The sequence below is a fragment of the Podarcis erhardii genome, assembly GCF_964252035.2.
Source record: "Podarcis erhardii genome assembly, chromosome: 16".
Taxonomy (NCBI): Eukaryota; Metazoa; Chordata; class Lepidosauria; order Squamata; family Lacertidae; genus Podarcis; species Podarcis erhardii.
This window is the reverse complement of record NC_138514.1, coordinates 9,862,720-9,881,959: the sequence shown is the minus strand read 5'-3', so window position 1 is coordinate 9,881,959 and position 19,240 is coordinate 9,862,720. Positions and strand designations below refer to the sequence as shown.

The following is a 19,240-nucleotide window of genomic DNA, read 5'->3' as shown; positions in this document are numbered from 1 at the left end:
AAGCGAGATGAGCGCCGCAACCCCAGAGTCGGCCACGACTGGACCTAATGGTCAGGGGTCCCTTTACCTTTACCTAGTGCTAGCCCAGCTTAGTAAGAATAGTGCATTCTCTAGTGACTTATGCAAAAAGCTGTCATGCAGGCATTACTGGAATTTCAAAGGCGGAATTGACATGGGGAGGGGATATCTGAAAGGCAGCACTTTGTCCTGGATCAACTATGGTTTTTTTAATGTTTTTGTAAAAAAGAAAAAGAAAAGCTCAACAACTTCTGGGGTTGTCTAAAAAAAAGCTCAACAAATTCCGGGTTTTCCTTTAAAAAGCTCAAAAATTTTGAGAGTATCCTGGTTTTTACGTTTTGAAATATGGCAACCCTACTTGTGCATTTAGCATGCCCGCTTATAAGCTAGTAGCTTGCTGGCTGAGGAACTGGGTGGCTTCTCCTCCTCAGTGGTTAGTTTGGAAATTCAGGCTACCAGCCTCTTAACAAACTAGTAAACAAAACAAAACAAAAGTAGGAGCAAGGAATTTCATGGGCTTATTTACAAGGCTGATGATGGGAAGTTTTGCTTCTACACATGACTCTGGCTAAACCATTTTAAGCTGAGACATACCTTCATCACCCTAGAATGTTCAGTTCACATTGAGTTCATGAGACATTGCATCCTGACCTGTTCTTAGTGCTTGGTTGACCACATCTACGGATGAATGCTATATTCTGTGTTCCCTTTCCCAGCCTTTGGTCTATTGATGATTGATGCCTGTGTGCAACCCTTGTATTGTATTTGTGTTAACCAATCAGCAACAAGCACATATGTGGCAATGCTGTAATATTCAATAAAAGGGACTCCCCGAGACATGCTCGGGAGATGCCTCCCATATGACACTTGTCACTCGTCTGTCGTTTATTTCAACCCAACAAGGCTGAACTATAGTAGCAAAGAAGCACCTATACTCAAGGCATATCAGAACCTTTTGTGACTGCCAGACCCACTCTAGCTTGCAAAACCAGAGAGGGCTTGAGTCAAAAATACAGTAAGACCTAGTTGAGGACTGCTCCAGATTCCAGTACACTAGAATTGCTAGGAAAACATGGACTGGATTTCTAAGCACTGCAGTAAACACTGTCAAGAATAGAGAAATTTTCTAGTATGGGTGGAGTCAATGTTCCAGCTTCAAATCTTGTGGGCAGCTCATTTCTCAATAAGCTCATATACTTCAACAAAAGCATAATGCCCCACTAAATAGGATGAACAAGAGAGAGAGAGAGAGAGAGAGAGAGAGAGAGAGTGCATCAACAACAACCCCACAATTTTGTTGTGTTTCTTGTATCCTCACTTGGGAAAAACAACAGGACTGTCTGATGGCATCTGTTTCCCCAAGTATTTGTGAGCAGCCTTAGCTGGATAAGTGATCTTTACATGCTTATTGACAGTGCCTTATATCACTTTTTTCCACTGTATTGAACAGGATCAATTCCTGCTAATTGGTCTGTAACTACCAGGATCATTTGCTGTTCTGAAAGCTTTTGCCACTCTGCTTCCTAATTATACCAGATTTTGCTGTTAAGAGCTACCAATGAGTTTTTACAAAAAAAATCCCAAAGTGTTAATAAAGTTTCAAAATGTATAAATTAAAAAGATAAGGGGAAAAAAACAAATAAACCCCAAACCTGGGAAAGATCCAGGAGAAATTTAAAAGGATTCCCCGCCCACCCTGTGGTGATAGAAATAATTCTTATTGTGTCAGACAATGAACATTCAAGCTGGTGTGACAGAAGGCCAAGAGGTGATTTGGACTGTAGCATTTTTTTTAAGGGTTACAATTATTTGACTCAAAGACAATTGAAAGGCCAAAGTGGAAATCAGAGCTAGGCAAATGTACTGTAATGTCAATGAGAGGAACACATCTTAAGATGGCAATCTACTGTCGGAATAAGCAGTCAAAGAAAGCAGCAGTCTTTCATTTGGGAAACTTTCTCACTGTCAATTCCAAAATTAGCAGGATGTTAATTGGTGTGTTGGGACCAATTAAAATGTCACAAGGTCATGAACACGCTTTGGAGCTCCCCAGAATTATCCTTCAGGTTAAATTCTGAACAAAACAACAAGGTTGGGAGGGTTCAGGTTAGAAAACGGTGGGCATGATGGGAATTCTCCAAAAGATGCTATTTGTTAGATTATTAAAGTATTTTAGATTGAACATGCAGGTACCACGGTTCCCGTAGTTTTCCCTTGCAGAGAACTAAAAGCAACTTCAAGGAGGAGAGAATTAAGATGGGGAAGAGGCCTCAGAGGATGGAAGAAAGGATTAATACCCCTGCTCTCCGCAAATGCCATGTTCTCCAAAACAGCCTCATGAGGATACTAATTACTTTTAAAAGTAGGGTCTTATTCAGGAAAGCCTCATATAGTGTCTGTTTTGGCCATGGCAGACAAAAATTTAGCTGCTGACAATATGACTAAGGTGTGCTTTAGCTGTCATAGAGGACTGTACGGCAAATAAGAAACAAAAGGAGGTCCACAGAATGCCAGGGCATTGATACATCAGGCTCACACATCCACCCCATTTCACCTCCAACATGGGCAAGAGAAACAGACTCCTTTGAAGATTAGAACATCAGTTTGTGAATCCTGGCTTCTTGAAACAAACTGTGGCTAATTGAATAAGCCAGCTTCTTAGCCCACAGTTTAAAGGTGGCTTGTTTTGAAATTAAGTTTGCTGCAACCCAGGATTCTAGGTTCATACAATGTGTCAAGCCACTATTTTCTGAAAGTGGAATTAATCCCCTGGCTATGTGGGAACAGAAGGGGGGGGCACATAAACCCAGTGCTTTGTTCAGACGTGCTTAGGTTGTCCACATAGCAATGAAGCAGACATGGAGAGGGAAGGGTTATAAACCTCATCACTGGTGATATCATGGGTTTAAAAAAAGGTAAAGGTAAAGGATCCCTGAATGGTTACGTCCAGTCAAAGGCGACTATGAGGTTGCCACGCTCATCTCGCTTTCAGGCTGAGGCAGCTGGTGTTTGTCAACTACAACTTTCCGGGTCATGTGGCCAGCATGACTAAATCGCTTCTGGCACAACGGAACACCGTGACGGAAACCAGAGCGCACGGAAGTGGTGTTTACCTTCCCAACACAGCAGTACCTTTTTATCTACTTGCACTGGCGTGCTTTCGAACTGCTATGTTGGCAGGAGCTGGGACAGAGCAATGGGAGCTCACCCCATCGCGGGGATTCGAACTGCCAACCTTCTGACTGGCAAGCCCAAGGGCTCAGTGGTTTAGACCACAGTGCCACCCGTGTATCATGGGTACCATCCAGGAGAAACTTGTGATATTCACATAACTACATTCTATACCTCATTTAATTTGCCCTTTCCCACAAACAAAGTTTTCTCTAAGGGTCACAGACTGATAAAGGTTCCCCACCCCTTGGTCTAGAGCAGGGGTTGTCAACCTGGTCCCTACCACCCACTAGTGGGTGTTTCAAGATTCCAGGTGGGCAGTAGGGGGTTCTATGGCACAAGCTGAATCCTCCTTTCATTGAGCATTACTGGGGGGTAAGGAAACTTTACCACCAAGAAAGATGCATTAGTGAGTGGTAAGTATCAAAAAGTTGACTACCCCTGGTCTAGAGTCTATACTGACAAGGTGGCAGGAGCTCTCCAGGGTTTCAGAAAGGGTAGGAGTCCTTCACAGTCCACTGTGGAGATGCCAGGGATTGAACCTGGGATCTTTTGCATGCAAAACATCTGCTCTGCCACCGAGCTAAAGTCCCTTCCCAAAGCCCTTCATCAATGGAAGGTATCCAGATCCCACACAGGCATGCTTTCACTAAGCAAAGAAATTATTGCCTAGTAAGGAACTACCAGTGCACACAAAGAATGGAGCAAGAAGTAATTTGTGCAAAGTTCCTTCTAAATCAATCTAATCATGAAACAGACCTGATGAACTAAACTAAAGGGACTCCTCCTAGGTATTTTAGCCACAGGTGTTACTTCAGCTTCTTAGTTACATTAACAGTAGTCAATGCTGAATAAGAAATGTCATTCAGAAGTGCGAAACTCTATTTTCTCATTAGTCTCTCTTCCTTCTTTTTCTTCTGCATTAAGTATATTTCAAACATCTCCAGGAAATCCACTCACACCAGCACAATTATCACTTTCTTAACAACTATTCACTGCTTGTATTAAAGAAGCTAGAAACTTGTGGGGGGGAATTGTGGGCTATTTTAAAAAATCTATTCAAATAATTAAAAAAAAAACCAACTATCTAACAAATCTACTAAGTAGAGGGTTTCCCAAATTATAATATTCACTCTGAATCTGTGTTCAATGAGCTAATCTAATTTAAAAATTAAAGGGATGAAATTTTCCATGCTTTAGCTTTTCTCTTCCTAAATTTGCTATGCAGAAATTCTCAGTTTTTTCCATTTCATTTCATTTGCTTGTTTTTGTGTCACAAAGCATTAAAAGCAGCAAGACAATTAAAACAAACAGTATCATCATGAAAATGGAACAGTTTGAAAAACCTAATAAAGTCAAATCTAAAACAGTAGGTTAAAAGAAACACACAGAAACATCTACAATAAAAATCTAAATCCTAAAAGACATACAGGACTAGTCGGATCTCATAAGAGATTGTATTCTTTTGTTTATTTCCTTTTTTAGTTTGTGGTTTAATTATATTTTTGAGTTTCATGTTGTATCGGGGGTCTGTTTTATAAGCTGCTGTGGGGTGTTTAGCCTGAAAAGTGGCATATAAATATATGAAATAAGACAATTCCCATAAATAACCTTGGCACCAAAACTGAGGAGGTCACGTCATGAGTATCATCCTTCTGATCTACAGCAGTGGGACCATGAGCAAAGCCTTCCTTTTCAGCTCTCCCCAGGAACCCAAACTACCTGTGCCTTTCCCTTCTTGCTTTTCATGTTCCTCATTCCTACCACTAGTATTCCTGTTTGAAGTCTACCAATACAGTATATTCCAAGACATTAAGAATCTTGACCTGTTAGACTGGTCCTGTATTCCGAAATCACTTTCAAGGGTTGGATGCAACTGTTTGACTGGGCTCAGGACACATGGTGTTTCAGTTAATTCAACAATTAATTTACTGTGCCTGAATACAAGACATCTGCCTTCTTTCCAGCTGGGAAAGAAACAAGAGACAGAGAGAAGGGGATAAGAGTTAGCCTTTTGAAGTGCTCTCCTGATCCTAAGCAGGCCTGCATAGATCTGACTAAGGATTTCAATGTCAAATACCTTCATCTCACTTTAGCCAATAGCATTACTGCGATTTGACTCTAGCACCTTATTTGTCAGCCTCTCTACTCCAATCATAATACCCTTCCTTATATACTACTTACAGGCACTACATGCTTCATTGACTTAACCCCTGCTAGCCTCTGTGGCCTTCCCGAGATCATTGAGTTTAGCCCAGTTAATAACCTTCAGCTTCTTTAAACACTTCAGACTTCTTGCTTTCTAATCAGCTCCTCTCTAAACTAAGTCATCTCAGCCACAATATCTCCCCTGCATCTAAACTTTACTAATCCAGTTTCATTGCTGGGACTAATCCAGTTTCCATTGTTGGGGCAGAATGGAGAAGTGAGCCTTTGCGGGGGGGGGGGGGGGGTAAAGTCAAACCTTTCAAGAATTACAGCTCCTACTATGGCTGTAGAGACCAATATGAGATAGACATCTTTTACTGCAGGTGGGGCAGATGAAGGTGTTTGGTTTTGCTGCTCTCTCTGTGCTCCTCCCAGCAGTCCTTCCTCCTCCGATCACTGCTGTGGATACACACCCTGACTGCCTGTCTCCAGGCGCTGTGATTGTCTGCAAGGGATTCACTTACAGCAGGGTTAACGTGGCCAGCCTTTATGTCACGTTTGCAGACATCTTTGTAACACAGAGCTGGACTGCCAACAGGCCTAATGCTTGAAGCCAGTGCTCTGTGGAGCAAGTCCATGGGAATCCTGCCATCTTCCAGTCTGTGGACATGACCAAGCCAGCATAAATGTCGCTGAGATGGAAATATGAAAACATGCTGGGAATGCGGGCTTGGGAGAGCACACCTGTGTTTGAGACTCTGTCCTGCCATGTGATGTCCAAAATCTTCCTGAAGGCAGTGTGTAAGTTGCCCACAACTCACTTTCATTAAAGCAGTGTGCTCAACATGCAAGCCTGGTAGACCTTCATCTTGGTATTGGTCATTAGCATCAAATTCTCCCATGCCCTTTTGGAAAGGCGAGCCATTGCCATAGCTGCCTTGCCACTATGCTTGTCCAGCTCAGCGTCAAGGGAAATGTTGTTGATTATGGGGGGAACCCAGGTAGACACCATCTTCAGTGAAGCTGAAGGCATAGAAAAGCAATAGGGAGAAGACTATGCCAAAGAGGATGAATCGTCATACTGAACAGTGCCATGCATGTTCTCATGAAAGGGACACAATCATCTTGCGGAACTTAGGTGGGAATCCTATCTTGTTGAGCAGTGTGAAAAGTCCTTTTCAGCTGATGAGGTCAAAGTCCTTCGTCAAGTCAATGAAGTAGATGTACAAGGGATGTCTCTGCTAATTTAGCAATTTAGTGAACCAACCTCAACTTTACCTCCTATTTATCTTGAAGCCAATATCCTCAAAGAATGAAGATAATCTTCCTGAGGCCACACAGGAAGTAATTATGAGAGGCACAAGCAGACACTGCATTTCCCAACCCTGTTGTGCCTGCATAAAATGACTCTGTCTTGACTGAGCTCAGAAATAGAACATCAGCCCTGCAAAGCCAGGACCATATGGGCACCTTGGTTGTCTGTTTGCCTTTAAGGCTATCAACCAGCTAGAGCCTCACCAGGTTCAGTACTGTCATTGATAAGCTTTCAAAAACGAAAACCAAAGGACTTCAAATTAATACTCTACGGATGCCCAGAAGCACACTGCCGTTACCTATCTTCCTATCAGAACAGAAAGGTACTCTGCACATATGGAGAGAAAAGTGTACTTATGTATGTATGTCATACAAAATCATAAACAATTTTCATAGGCATAAGGCAATATAATTTTGGGAGTTGAAAGACAAACTTTAACTGACCCATCTCTGAGCCAACTCAGTTTTTCCATTCCACTTCCCTAAAAAGTTGTGTGCACATATTGCTCAATGAGAGCCGTCTAAATTAACCACCACAGCAGGCCAACTTTTGTTATCTTGAAACAAATCCAATTTGCCTAATTCAGCTTAGTACCAAAATCTGCCACAGTTGTTCATGGATAGGTAAACTTATTAGTCACAATGGCTTGTCAGAAAACTAACCATCATTCTCATCTTAAATAATCAAATTAATAGCAAGGCTATGCTTAGGTCCTCATGTCCAGCCCTCTTTTGAATAGCGACTCACTGTTCAGTGGGAGCTGCTTCATTGGGGCTAACAGACTTCCTAAAATTCAGTTCGTCATGGTTTAATGAGTCCCATCTTCACCTACTGCCCAGCTCTACAATCACAAGGTCTGGGTTAATCACTTACAGTACCACTGCTTCAGCAAACTCAATTTCCTTCACGTTGTCTTCATTAATCTCATAGATATACCCTTCCACAACCTGTTAGTTCCAGTCTATAAGGTATAAATACCCCATCCGTTGAGCTAATCATAAATTTTGAAATTCCAAGGGCAAAAGCATTATTAGTGAAAGGGCAAAAGCTCTCTTATTCTTGCTGCCTACAAAAAGGGAAAATTCCAAGCTTAGATTGGGAAATACCTTGAAGGAGAGAGGTCTTATTGTTTATAGAGTTCTTCTACACCCCCTTTTGATTGGCAGTGATTACTGCACTCAATATCTATAGCAGCTTCCTGTCTTTCGTAATTATCTCCTATCTATCTCGTAGTCTCTCATAATTCAACACTGTACTCCTATTTGAGCACTGCAGCACCCTGTGTCTCTCCTGATTGAAACAACAAGTGAGTGACCTGCTACCAGAGAATTGTCCTGTAATATGAGTTTCAAAAGCCTCATCTATTGCACAAAACAAAAGAAGCCTACCTCTGGCTGAGAGCTTCTTGGTGTTGATAATCTTTGCCGCATATTCGTGTCCAGTGCAGAGTTTGACACAGCGCCGCACAACTGAGAAAGCCCCCCTAAAAATGTGCATCAGAAAAAAAGGAGAAAACAGAAAAAAGGAGAAAACAGAGATTAATGCCTGCAGCTTGGAAGAATCCGATTCACAGCAGTATCTCATTTTTTAAAAGATAGTTTTGCAACATTTTTTAACATTTCAACATACAGAGATTTCCCTTTTAGCCCATCCCATCATGGCATTCTTATTCCAGATGAGAGCAAGGGAGAGAAAAAAGAAAATAAATTGCCCCATGTTGAATTCATTCAATGAGAATGTCCTAAAATTAAAGAGTTGGAAAGCATCTCAAAATTTATCCAGTCCAACTCCCTGCTAATGAAGACCAACTACCACAGCATTTGTGAAAAGAGGCCACCCAGTCTCTTAAAAACCTGTGATGAATGAGAATTTTAAAAGGTCTAAAAGGGCTCCAAAGATTTCAGGAAGAAGACCTATTTTTCTGTTGAATGCTATTTGCCGCTTGATCCAGGGATAGCTGGACTGCTCAATTGGTTAAGAGTGTGGTTCTGACAACACCAAGTCTGCAGGTTCGGTTTCTGACAGCTGCATATTCCTGCATTATAGGGGGTTGGACTAGATGATCCTCAGGGTCCCTTCTCAGCTGAAAGGAAAACCACCTTGGAGGGGAAGTGGCAGGGGAGAATGCTGTGAGTTACACGAATCATCCCTCCTTTCTCACACACAAAAACGGCTTTGCGGTTTTCTACAATCAAGCGGTGTATTACTTTAAATAAATAAATAATAGCAACTCTGACATGCAGTACTATATGTTAGTTTAAGTGACTTCTGCTGTTGGGATTAGAAATATATTCATTAATCATATTTTATTTCATCCTTCCTCCAAAGCAGCACAAAAAGAGTGACAGAAACAGCTTCAGGACTCAATAGGTATTTGAGCCCTAATCAAAAACTTTAGCCACCATACCAAGCTGACTTTTATCTGAGAATTCTTTTAACACAATTTTTAGCACTTAAGATTTTGCATTTTTTTTATTTTTTAAAGAAGTGCTTTTACTTTAATGTTCCTAAGAACTTAAGGCTAATAAAGGCTGTATAAACATCTGTCGTGAGTAGTTAGGCTAATTAATCCTACTCTAGTGTAGGATAATGAGTTGAGCTACAGGACTATAATTCTCAGTTCACCAGCGTGGTACCCACAACCTCAGCAAAGACTGACCTCAGATGCTCTGCTGTCAACAACTCCAAACAGCTGTCTATTACTCATTCCCTAATTCCAACCAGTAGTGAAGTTGCTGGGCCATAGCTATGCGGACGTCACAGTTAAGGTCAGAAGCTAGAGGGCATATTTGATGGATATTTGTTGGTACAAATTGTGCTCTGCTCTCTGCATGACAGTGAGACTCTTAAGAAAGCATAAGAATTGCCTTGCCTGAATCAGACAATGTAGACCAGTACTGGGTTTTTAACAGCGGCCAGCCTGATTTTCGTGGGAAGTCTCAGATATACAGTATGGGGTTATATCCGATGCTGCTCCTACTCAGAGTATTCCCACTGAAGTTAATAGACATCACTAACTGAAGCTCATTAAAAATGTCAACTATTCCAGAAAGAATGGATTGGCTAAAACAGCTCTCTATGCTCTCTGAATCGTAATGAAGTTTTAGCTCATCCCAGTATAAACAGTGAGAAGGATAATGCAGTACAAATGAGGAATAATTGCATTGCATGCTAACATTGCAGAGATAAATTAGTTGCTACAGAAACAGGTTCAGCACAATCCTGTGCATCCTTACTCAGAATTAAGTCCTTCTTGTTTAATGGGATTTACTTATTTGAAACTCTACATAGGATTTGCAAATGAACCTATATTCAATCAGCAACAACAACAACAACAAATCCTATCTTTTGAAAGCGAATTACTCAGTTTATATCATTGGTTCGCCAGAAGCGGCTTAGTCATGCTGGCCACATGACTCGGAAGCTGTACGCCGGCTCCCTCGGCCAATAAAGCGAAATGAGCGCCGCAACCCCAGAGTCGGTCACAACTGGACCTAATGGTCAGGGACCCCTTTACCTTTAAGAGGCTGGTGACCAACCAGGACCCAAGAGGTTACAATCTGTTTGGAAAGATTCATTTGGAAAGATTCAGTCTTTAGCAGAAGACCAAGGAATGCATTTTAGTTTATGAAAGATATAAGCATAATATTGTCAAAGAGAAATCAAAAGTACATTATATATAAATACATCTTGGGGGACGAAAAATCCAATAAACAATAAAGTGGCCATTATGTGCAAAGATTACAATATGCAATATTAAAATTAACTACAATTTAACTACTGCCGAATCCTACATTGGCTCACCAACAACAAACCCACCTTAGTTAAAGATTACTACGTGGTCCCAGCTGTCCTAATTTCATGGCCTTTTTGTTTTAAAAAAGAACATAGATACCAACCCAGAGTGAAATTCCAGAAATCAGGACCCTGCAGTCTTAGATCCATGTTACTGGAGATCAATCCAGTTTCCAGTATACAGGGTGCAGGAAAACCCAAACAGAAGATAAACCCAGGTAAAAATTAAAGAAAAATGTTTTAAAAATAAAATAGTGAAATCTGAACAAAATAAACTATTAAAAAATTGAATACAAAGTTGTCCATAGGTTGAAGGTCAGGAAACACCTAACTATGTTTAATAATCACAAAGAGGAATTCTGATAAGGGAGAAATAAAATATCCTCAAGCAAATAACAAAAATCAATCAGAGTTGTACAAAAAGTGCATGGAAAATTCAGCACAGAGAAGTAAAATTATTAAAAGCGGTAAGAATACACTCTGACATCGATAGTTTGGAATGCGTATGTTCCAGAGAAGAGTTCAGTTACGTTACAAAAAGATATCAGAAAAAAACTTCTTGGATGAAACAGAGATGAAGCTGAATTCCAATATCTAAAAAAACTACTTTAAAAATTCCTACTTCCTGATTGATTGCTTCATTCTCCCTTTGTTCACAACTAAAAGAAATTCTGTATTGGAAAATGGCAAGTCAGGAGGCAAACACCTGAAAAAGCAAGATGCCATTATTTTGCAGTTGACATGATCCTGAGCAGGGGTAGGCAACCTAAGGCCCGTGGGCCGGATGCAGCCCAATCGCCTTCTCAATCCGGCCTGGGGACGGTCCGGGAATCGGCGTGTTTTTACATGAGTAGAAAGTGTGCTTTTATTTAAAATGCATCTCTGGCTTATTTGTGGGGCAAAGGAATTCGTTCATTTATATATATATATATATATATATATATATATATATATATGCAGGTTTTGGTGTCCTCGGGTGTCTTCCCGTGTAAAAGTTGGGGTGTCTAGGCGACGTTTCGACGAGGTCTCACTCGTCATCTTCAGGCTGGTGCTTTCGGCTTCTTGTTACTGGAACAGAGCAGGATCTCAGTGTTTGAGTTCCTATAAATACTGTAGAGGGGGTGTGGTGTATAGCCTCCAATGTTCTGGGCAGAGAGGAAGTTCCCAGGCTAGTGTGCCTTTTCTTCTTTTGTTCCTTAATTACTTGAGAGATATCTTGAGTGATTTCTTGAGTGATATCCTGAGTACCACTTAGGTGGGTCATTAGGTGTGGATTAGTTGTTAAAGTCTTTGTGTCTTGACCTCTTGAACTTTGTGAAGAGTTTTCCTGAGAAGATGGCTGTACTGTACTTAGTTGTGCTCTGGCTTGGCTTCGTGTATAGGGGCGAGCTGTGGTTTTGTGGCTTGTGTCAGCCAGATCTGTGTAGGGATTGCAGGGGGGTGCAGCATCCGGAGGTGCCACCATGGATTGGCTACTGGATGGTGTCTGTAATTCATCTGTGGAGAGGGTCTGGGTTTGGGTCTGGTGTGGTTGATTGGTGTTGGCGTTCTGTGTGCCTCTGGATCTGGTGTCAGTTTTTGTGGGGAGGGCTAATTTCCAGATGTCTGGCAAGCGGGATGTGTCGTCACGCTTGTTCATGTTGTGAGGGTGTTTCTCTATCTCGATGGCTTCCATGATTATTCTCTTGTGGTGATGTTCCGTGTTAAAGAGCAATTTGGAATCTGCAAAATTAATTTCGTGTCCTGTTTCTTTCATGTGTTGGAAAAGAGAGGAAGTTTTTTCTTCTTTTTTGACGGCATTCTTGTGTTCTGCGATACGTGCATTTATTCGTCTGTTTGTTTGTCCAATGTACGTGGCTGGGCAGACTTTGCAGGGTATTTCATAGATCCCTTGGTTTTCCAACTGGATTTTATCCTTGGGGTTTCTGAGGATATTGGCTATTTTTTGGTTGGTGCAAAAGGCTGTTTTGATATTGTGTTTATGGAGGATTTTGCTAATTTTATCTGTAGTGCCCTTGATATAAGGAAGGAGGGCCATGCCATTGTTTTCTTCTGTGTCTTGGTTTTTGGGGGGTGTTTCCTTTTGGATTAGCTTCGTAATCCTGTTTTGCTGGTATCCATTGGCAATTAACACGTTTGAGAGATTCTGTAACTCAGTTGTCAAGTGGTCTTTGTCAGCCAGGCGTTTGGTTCTAGAGATGAGAGTCTTGGCTACGGAGTTTATTTGTGCAGGGTGGTGGTGTGATTGTGCATGTAAGTAGCGGTTGGTGTGTGTTTTTTTCCGGTAGATAGTGTGTCCTAGGGAGCCATCAGGTTTTTTGTAGATTAGGACGTCAAGGAAGGGAAGTTGGTTGTTGGCTTCTATTTCCATAGTGAATTGTATTTTGGGGTGTAAGTTGTTGAGATGTGTGAGGAAGCTATCCAGTTTTTCTTTCCCGTGTGGCCAAATTACAAAGGTGTCGTCAACATATCTGAGCCAAAGTTTGGGTTTGTGTTCTGACTTGTCTAAAGCATTGGTTTCAAAGTGTTCAAAGTGCCTAACCAACACGTACTTCATCCACAATGGACAAAGATACAAACAGATAGAAGGAGCACCTATGGGATCACCCCTCTCACCGGTCATCGCAAACCTGTACATGGAACACTTTGAAACCAATGCTTTAGACAAGTCAGAACACAAACCCAAACTTTGGCTCAGATATGTTGACGACACCTTTGTAATTTGGCCACACGGGAAAGAAAAACTGGATAGCTTCCTCACACATCTCAACAACTTACACCCCAAAATACAATTCACTATGGAAATAGAAGCCAACAACCAACTTCCCTTCCTTGACGTCCTAATCTACAAAAAACCTGATGGCTCCCTAGGACACACTATCTACCGGAAAAAAAACACACACCAACCGCTACTTACATGCACAATCACACCACCACCCTGCACAAATAAACTCCGTAGCCAAGACTCTCATCTCCAGAACCAAACGCCTGGCTGACAAAGACCACTTGACAACTGAGTTACAGAATCTCTCAAACGTGTTAATTGCCAATGGATACCAGCAAAACAGGATTACGAAGCTAATCCAAAAGGAAACACCCCCCAAAAACCAAGACACAGAAGAAAACAATGGCATGGCCCTCCTTCCTTATATCAAGGGCACTACAGATAAAATTAGCAAAATCCTCCATAAACACAATATCAAAACAGCCTTTTGCACCAACCAAAAAATAGCCAATATCCTCAGAAACCCCAAGGATAAAATCCAGTTGGAAAACCAAGGGATCTATGAAATACCCTGCAAAGTCTGCCCAGCCACGTACATTGGACAAACAAACAGACGAATAAATGCACGTATCGCAGAACACAAGAATGCCGTCAAAAAAGAAGAAAAAACTTCCTCTCTTTTCCAACACATGAAAGAAACAGGACACGAAATTAATTTTGCAGATTCCAAATTGCTCTTTAACACGGAACATCACCACAAGAGAATAATCATGGAAGCCATCGAGATAGAGAAACACCCTCACAACATGAACAAGCGTGACGACACATCCCGCTTGCCAGACATCTGGAAATTAGCCCTCCCCACAAAAACTGACACCAGATCCAGAGGCACACAGAACGCCAACACCAATCAACCACACCAGACCCAAACCCAGACCCTCTCCACAGATGAATTACAGACACCATCCAGTAGCCAATCCATGGTGGCACCTCCGGATGCTGCACCCCCCTGCAATCCCTACACAGATCTGGCTGACACAAGCCACAAAACCACAGCTCGCCCCTATACACGAAGCCAAGCCAGAGCACAACTAAGTACAGTACAGCCATCTTCTCAGGAAAACTCTTCACAAAGTTCAAGAGGTCAAGACACAAAGACTTTAACAACTAATCCACACCTAATGACCCACCTAAGTGGTACTCAGGATATCACTCAAGAAATCACTCAAGATATCTCTCAAGTAATTAAGGAACAAAAGAAGAAAAGGCACACTAGCCTGGGAACTTCCTCTCTGCCCAGAACATTGGAGGCTATACACCACACCCCCTCTACAGTATTTATAGGAACTCAAACACTGAGATCCTGCTCTGTTCCAGTAACAAGAAGCCGAAAGCACCAGCCTGAAGATGACGAGTGAGACCTCGTCGAAACGTCGCCTAGACACCCCAACTTTTACACGGGAAGACACCCGAGGACACCAAAACCTGCATTCCTGTACCCGTGAAAATCTACGAAAGCATATATATATATATATATATATATATATATAGTCCTGCCCACCACATGGTCTGAGGGACGGTGGAGCAGGCCACAGCTGAAAAAGGTTGCTGACCCCTGATCCTGAGTCTTATCAGGATACAGGGAAACTCCTGAAGGTCACTCAGTGCTGAGAACAGCATTGAGTTACAAATCTTGTATCTTCTTCACACTGGTTGACTAAGGCCTTGTTAGCATTTCTGCTTTTCACACTCCAGAAAGACATTAAGGTCTACTTCAGTCATGAGCCACAGCTTGTTGACCGTTCTACTCCACAGCTTCAAGTAGGATCATCTTCATCATGTATACAAATTTGCCTCCCTCCACTGAGCTCAGAACAACCTTCCTCATTAAATAACTGCTACAGACTTTTCAGCAGCTGCTCAGAAACATGTATACAGTGCACATAAGCATATATGCTCACACTCATCGAGGTTTCATAGTAAGGTTGAAAAAAAGACCCCTGGACGGTTACGTCCAGGCAAAGGCGACTATGGGGTTGCGGCGCTCATTTCACTTTCAGGCCGAGGGAGCCGGTGTTTGTCCACAAACAGCTTTCCAGGTCATGTGGCCAGCATGACTAAACCGCTTATGGTGCAACAGAACACCGTGATGGAAGCCAGAGCACACGGAAACGCCATTTACCTTCCCGTCACAGCGATACCTATCTATCTATTTGCACTGGTGTGCTGGGACAGAGCTCACTCCATCATGCGGATGTGAACCGCCGACCTTCTGATCAGCAACTCCAGAGGCTCAGTGGTTTAGACCACAGCGCCACCCACATCCCTAGGTTTCAAAGTACTGTAATCCAAAGAGCGCTCCAAGTGGAGAACAGCCTTTGCCAAAGGTGCCATGGACTTTGAAGACGCTCAAACTCAGGACGAAAGGGAGAAACGTGCAAAGAGGAAGCCACGTTTGGCAAACCCTCACCCTGATCAACTCCCACCCAGAAAACTATGTCCCCACTGTGGAAGGTGTGTGGATCCAGGATTGGCTTCCACAGTCACGTATGGACACACCGTTAAGACCATGTTCATGGAAGACAATCTTACTTGGCTATGAGTGGTTGCCAAAGAAAAAGAATCCAAAGAGAAAGTTATTTGAATGAATATATGAAAGAGAACAAAATAAACAAAAAATTAATTTGAGTCAAAAGCACCTTCAAATATTAAAATCATGTATAAATGTCAATTCTACAGAGCTACTTTTCATGAGGGAGATATATCCATATCCTGGGATATCGGCAAGGCTTTTGAATTACTAGTGCACTGGAACTCAAGCTCTCACCTATGGAGTGAGTGTTGGTGGATCTAAAACTACTTAAGTTGACCTACTGAAGCATGATTCAGCATTTTTAAACTACTGACCACCTGGAGAGCCTTTGCACAAACGTAACCAGCTAGCAGAATTATGCAGCTTTACCACAGAGATCTCTCTTGTGGTTGAAGCAACACAACCTGGGCTGTGTACAGATAGGTTTGTTCTGGGGAACAGCAGCACCAGTTTTCCTCTTATCGCTATTACAATAGCACTAGTCACAATCCTGTATCAATAAGGGCCAGGGGGAGCTTGTTTGTTCCAAGTTCTTAATTTCTAATTGCTGCAACTGTTTCCCTAGTCAGATCAATGGAGTGATGAAATTGGCTAGATTGGATGTCAAGCAGCTTCTGGAGTAATCAGTTTCACTCCTAAGGGAAACTTTGCATTATTATTTTTAATCCATTTGCTTGTTTAAGAGCTAAATGAGCACATATGTACATATACACCTGTTTTTTCATATAATCAAAAAACTACTTTTTAAAAAAGCAAAAAAATGGCTTCAAAACTATTCCTGGCATTGTATAGGGAGAAGTATACTAACTTCCTTTGAGTTCTATCCAGTATGTGTCAATGACAGAAGCACTAATATATATATATGCCTGTTATACCTGGAATAGTTGTGCTTTTAGAAGCTAGTTACAGCTTTTCCAAACTACAGCTTGAAGTCCTAGCGCATCTTTAATAGTTATGCATAAGAGGGAATTTCAGTAGGTGAACTTCCTCCTCTATTAAAAGTATAGAATTCCTGTCCTTTTGCATCTGACCACCCTACACAAAATCCTGCAAAACCTGTTCAGCCAGAGACCACAGTGGAACACAAACATTAGCGTAACTTGGACCAAGTGGTATTGCATCCACAAAGACAACGAACACACACACACACAGTGGAAATGATTTACCACCATGGCAAACTTCTGCAATGGGATTTGGGTCTTAGGGGCAGGAGAAGCTGGCCAGAACTCAACAGTCATGGCAAGTACACTCAGTTTAGCATGAATTATAATACCTCATGGAGTAGCCTAAAATAATTCAAGATTATACAGTGCATATTCCTGACACATTTGGAAATGTTACTGCTTTATAAAATACAAAAGTAGAAAGGGAAATTAGAAATATAACCCACATTGATAAAATCAGAGATCCAAACACAACACAAGGATAGCCTTCCCCAACCTAGTGCCTTCCAGTTGGTCAGAATAGAGTCAACAATACTGGGCTAAATGAACAAAACACTCTGCCTTGATTTAAGGCAGCTCTCTGAGTATTTTGGCAATGGTGGGCCTTCCAAGATCTCAGCAAGGGATCTTTCCCATCACCTGTTATGAGATCTGAATTGCACTTTAAAGATGTTTCCTATGCACATTTATGCCCCATTGCCCTAGAACAGCCATCCCTAGCGTGGTGTCCTCTATATGTTGTTGGACGCATGTTCTACTCATGCGTAAAATCTACACATGAGCAGACAGGGTATAGATAAGTACCCGAGGTTCCACCCACTTGCTATCCTTCACATTGCCTTTCAGTTTGTGGAAGGTGATTCTTTGCATGTTTTAGAACCCTAGAAAATCAGGATTCAAAAATGAATGTGGAGCTTCCAGAAGTACAGAGGCTTCATGCTTCAGACCTTTGCCTTCCACAAGTTGGAAACTATCAGGAGGTGGTGTTTAGCAGGCTCATTCTCACGTGCATGTAGGTTTTGCACAACGCTTGTGCAGGGATGAAGTAATTCCTGATTCTAAACAAATTTGACTGTAGCCCTTGGAAGCCACTTCCAGAGCTTCCTGAGGTTATAAAGCACCATATAGGTATTCTAAATAATTCAGTGTTTAATTTAAAAAAACCAAAAATGCTGCTTCCTTCCTCTCCAAAAAAAACCCCCACTGGGTTTCTAGATAGGAAGCCCAAAAACACATTTCAGTAGCAACAAACTAAGAGCAAAGAAAAGAGCATGGGTGTAGCCGGGGGTGGGGGGACGACAGGGAGGGACAGCTCCCCCCCCATCAAGTAAATCAATAAAAATACTTAACTGAGGTTCTACCCCTCCCAAACATGAAGCCTGCCTCCCCCAACATAAATCCGCTAACCCAGAAATAGTACCTCGGATTAAGAACTTTGCTTCAGGATGAGAACAGAAATCATGCTCTGGCGGCGCGGCAGCAGCGGGAGGCCCCTTTAGCTAAAGTGGTGCTTCAGGTTAAGAACAGTTTCAGGTTAAGAACGGACCTCTGGAATGAATTAAGTACTTAACCCAAGGTACAACTGTACAAAGAACAGGGGGAAATGGTGTAATTGTAAAATAAAAAATGTTTATTGGAGTGTTTTTAGAACCAAATTCATTTTTCTAGCACTTTGAGATTTGCCTTTGTGTTTTGGGGTCTTTTAGCAGTCAAGAGGAAAGTTAAAAAGGTTAATGGTTGTTAGGAGAGAAATGGGGGGGGGGACTGGGGCTCCATTTAACTGTCCTATTTTACATCAAAATCAAGAACTTCTTGAAAGATCAGCCAAGGACATGCATTCTGACTCTACTGTAAGAAGGCCCATGGGCATAGCCAGGATTTTTGTTTGGGGAAAGGCTTTTGTTGGAGGAGGGCAGAACCAAAAATTAGGAGGGCAGAACCTCAGTTAAGTATTTCTATTGGTTTTTATTGATGGGGGACCAGCTGCTGCCCCCTGCCCCCCTTGGCTACGCCCATGAGAAGGCCCCATCATTTACCAACAAAATCTAAACATAGCCTGTCTCACCCAGGTTTTTATTTTGCATCCACATACATCACAAGATCAGGGCACAGCAAAGACAACCATCACAGCTCTTTGTAAAACCAAATGTTCATGCAGCACTAAGTTGACACCAAATGCTAGCATCTTTCTCAGTTCTGATTTCATTGTTTCAGCTCAGTAGCATAATAATAGTCAATCACAACCATGACTAGGTTGCAACCTTTTTGGTTGGGCAAAATATGAGATGGGTTGCGGGGGTGTCCTCCGTTTCCAATGCACCTGCGTCTGCTCACACAAAAACTCTTTCCTCCTTTCCACCAGGCCCCTGCAAACCCCCCTCCCACTATTCACCCACGCAAAACCCAAGACTCCACCATAGCAGGTCTGTGCACTGCAAACCCCCCTCTCATGCTCTCTGCAACCCACTCTTTGCCCACACAAAAATACTCTCTCTCAAACTCCACCTTCTGGCCCCACCTCACCCTCAATA

The 19,240-nt window shown here is 42.1% G+C and overlaps 1 protein-coding gene across 3 annotated transcripts in view; it reads right to left on the bottom strand.

Annotated features, from left to right (window-relative positions):
- The window catches only part of CAMK2B (calcium/calmodulin dependent protein kinase II beta), a 133,830-nt gene that overhangs the window by 70,717 nt on the left and 43,873 nt on the right, over nucleotides 1-19,240 (bottom strand). For all 3 annotated transcript variants that reach the window (XM_081843400.1, XM_081843401.1, XM_081843402.1), the window contains exon 2: nucleotides 8,041-8,135. In XM_081843400.1, coding sequence (XP_081699526.1) covers nucleotides 8,041-8,135 — 95 coding nt within the window. The remainder of the gene's footprint in view (nucleotides 1-8,040; nucleotides 8,136-19,240) is intronic.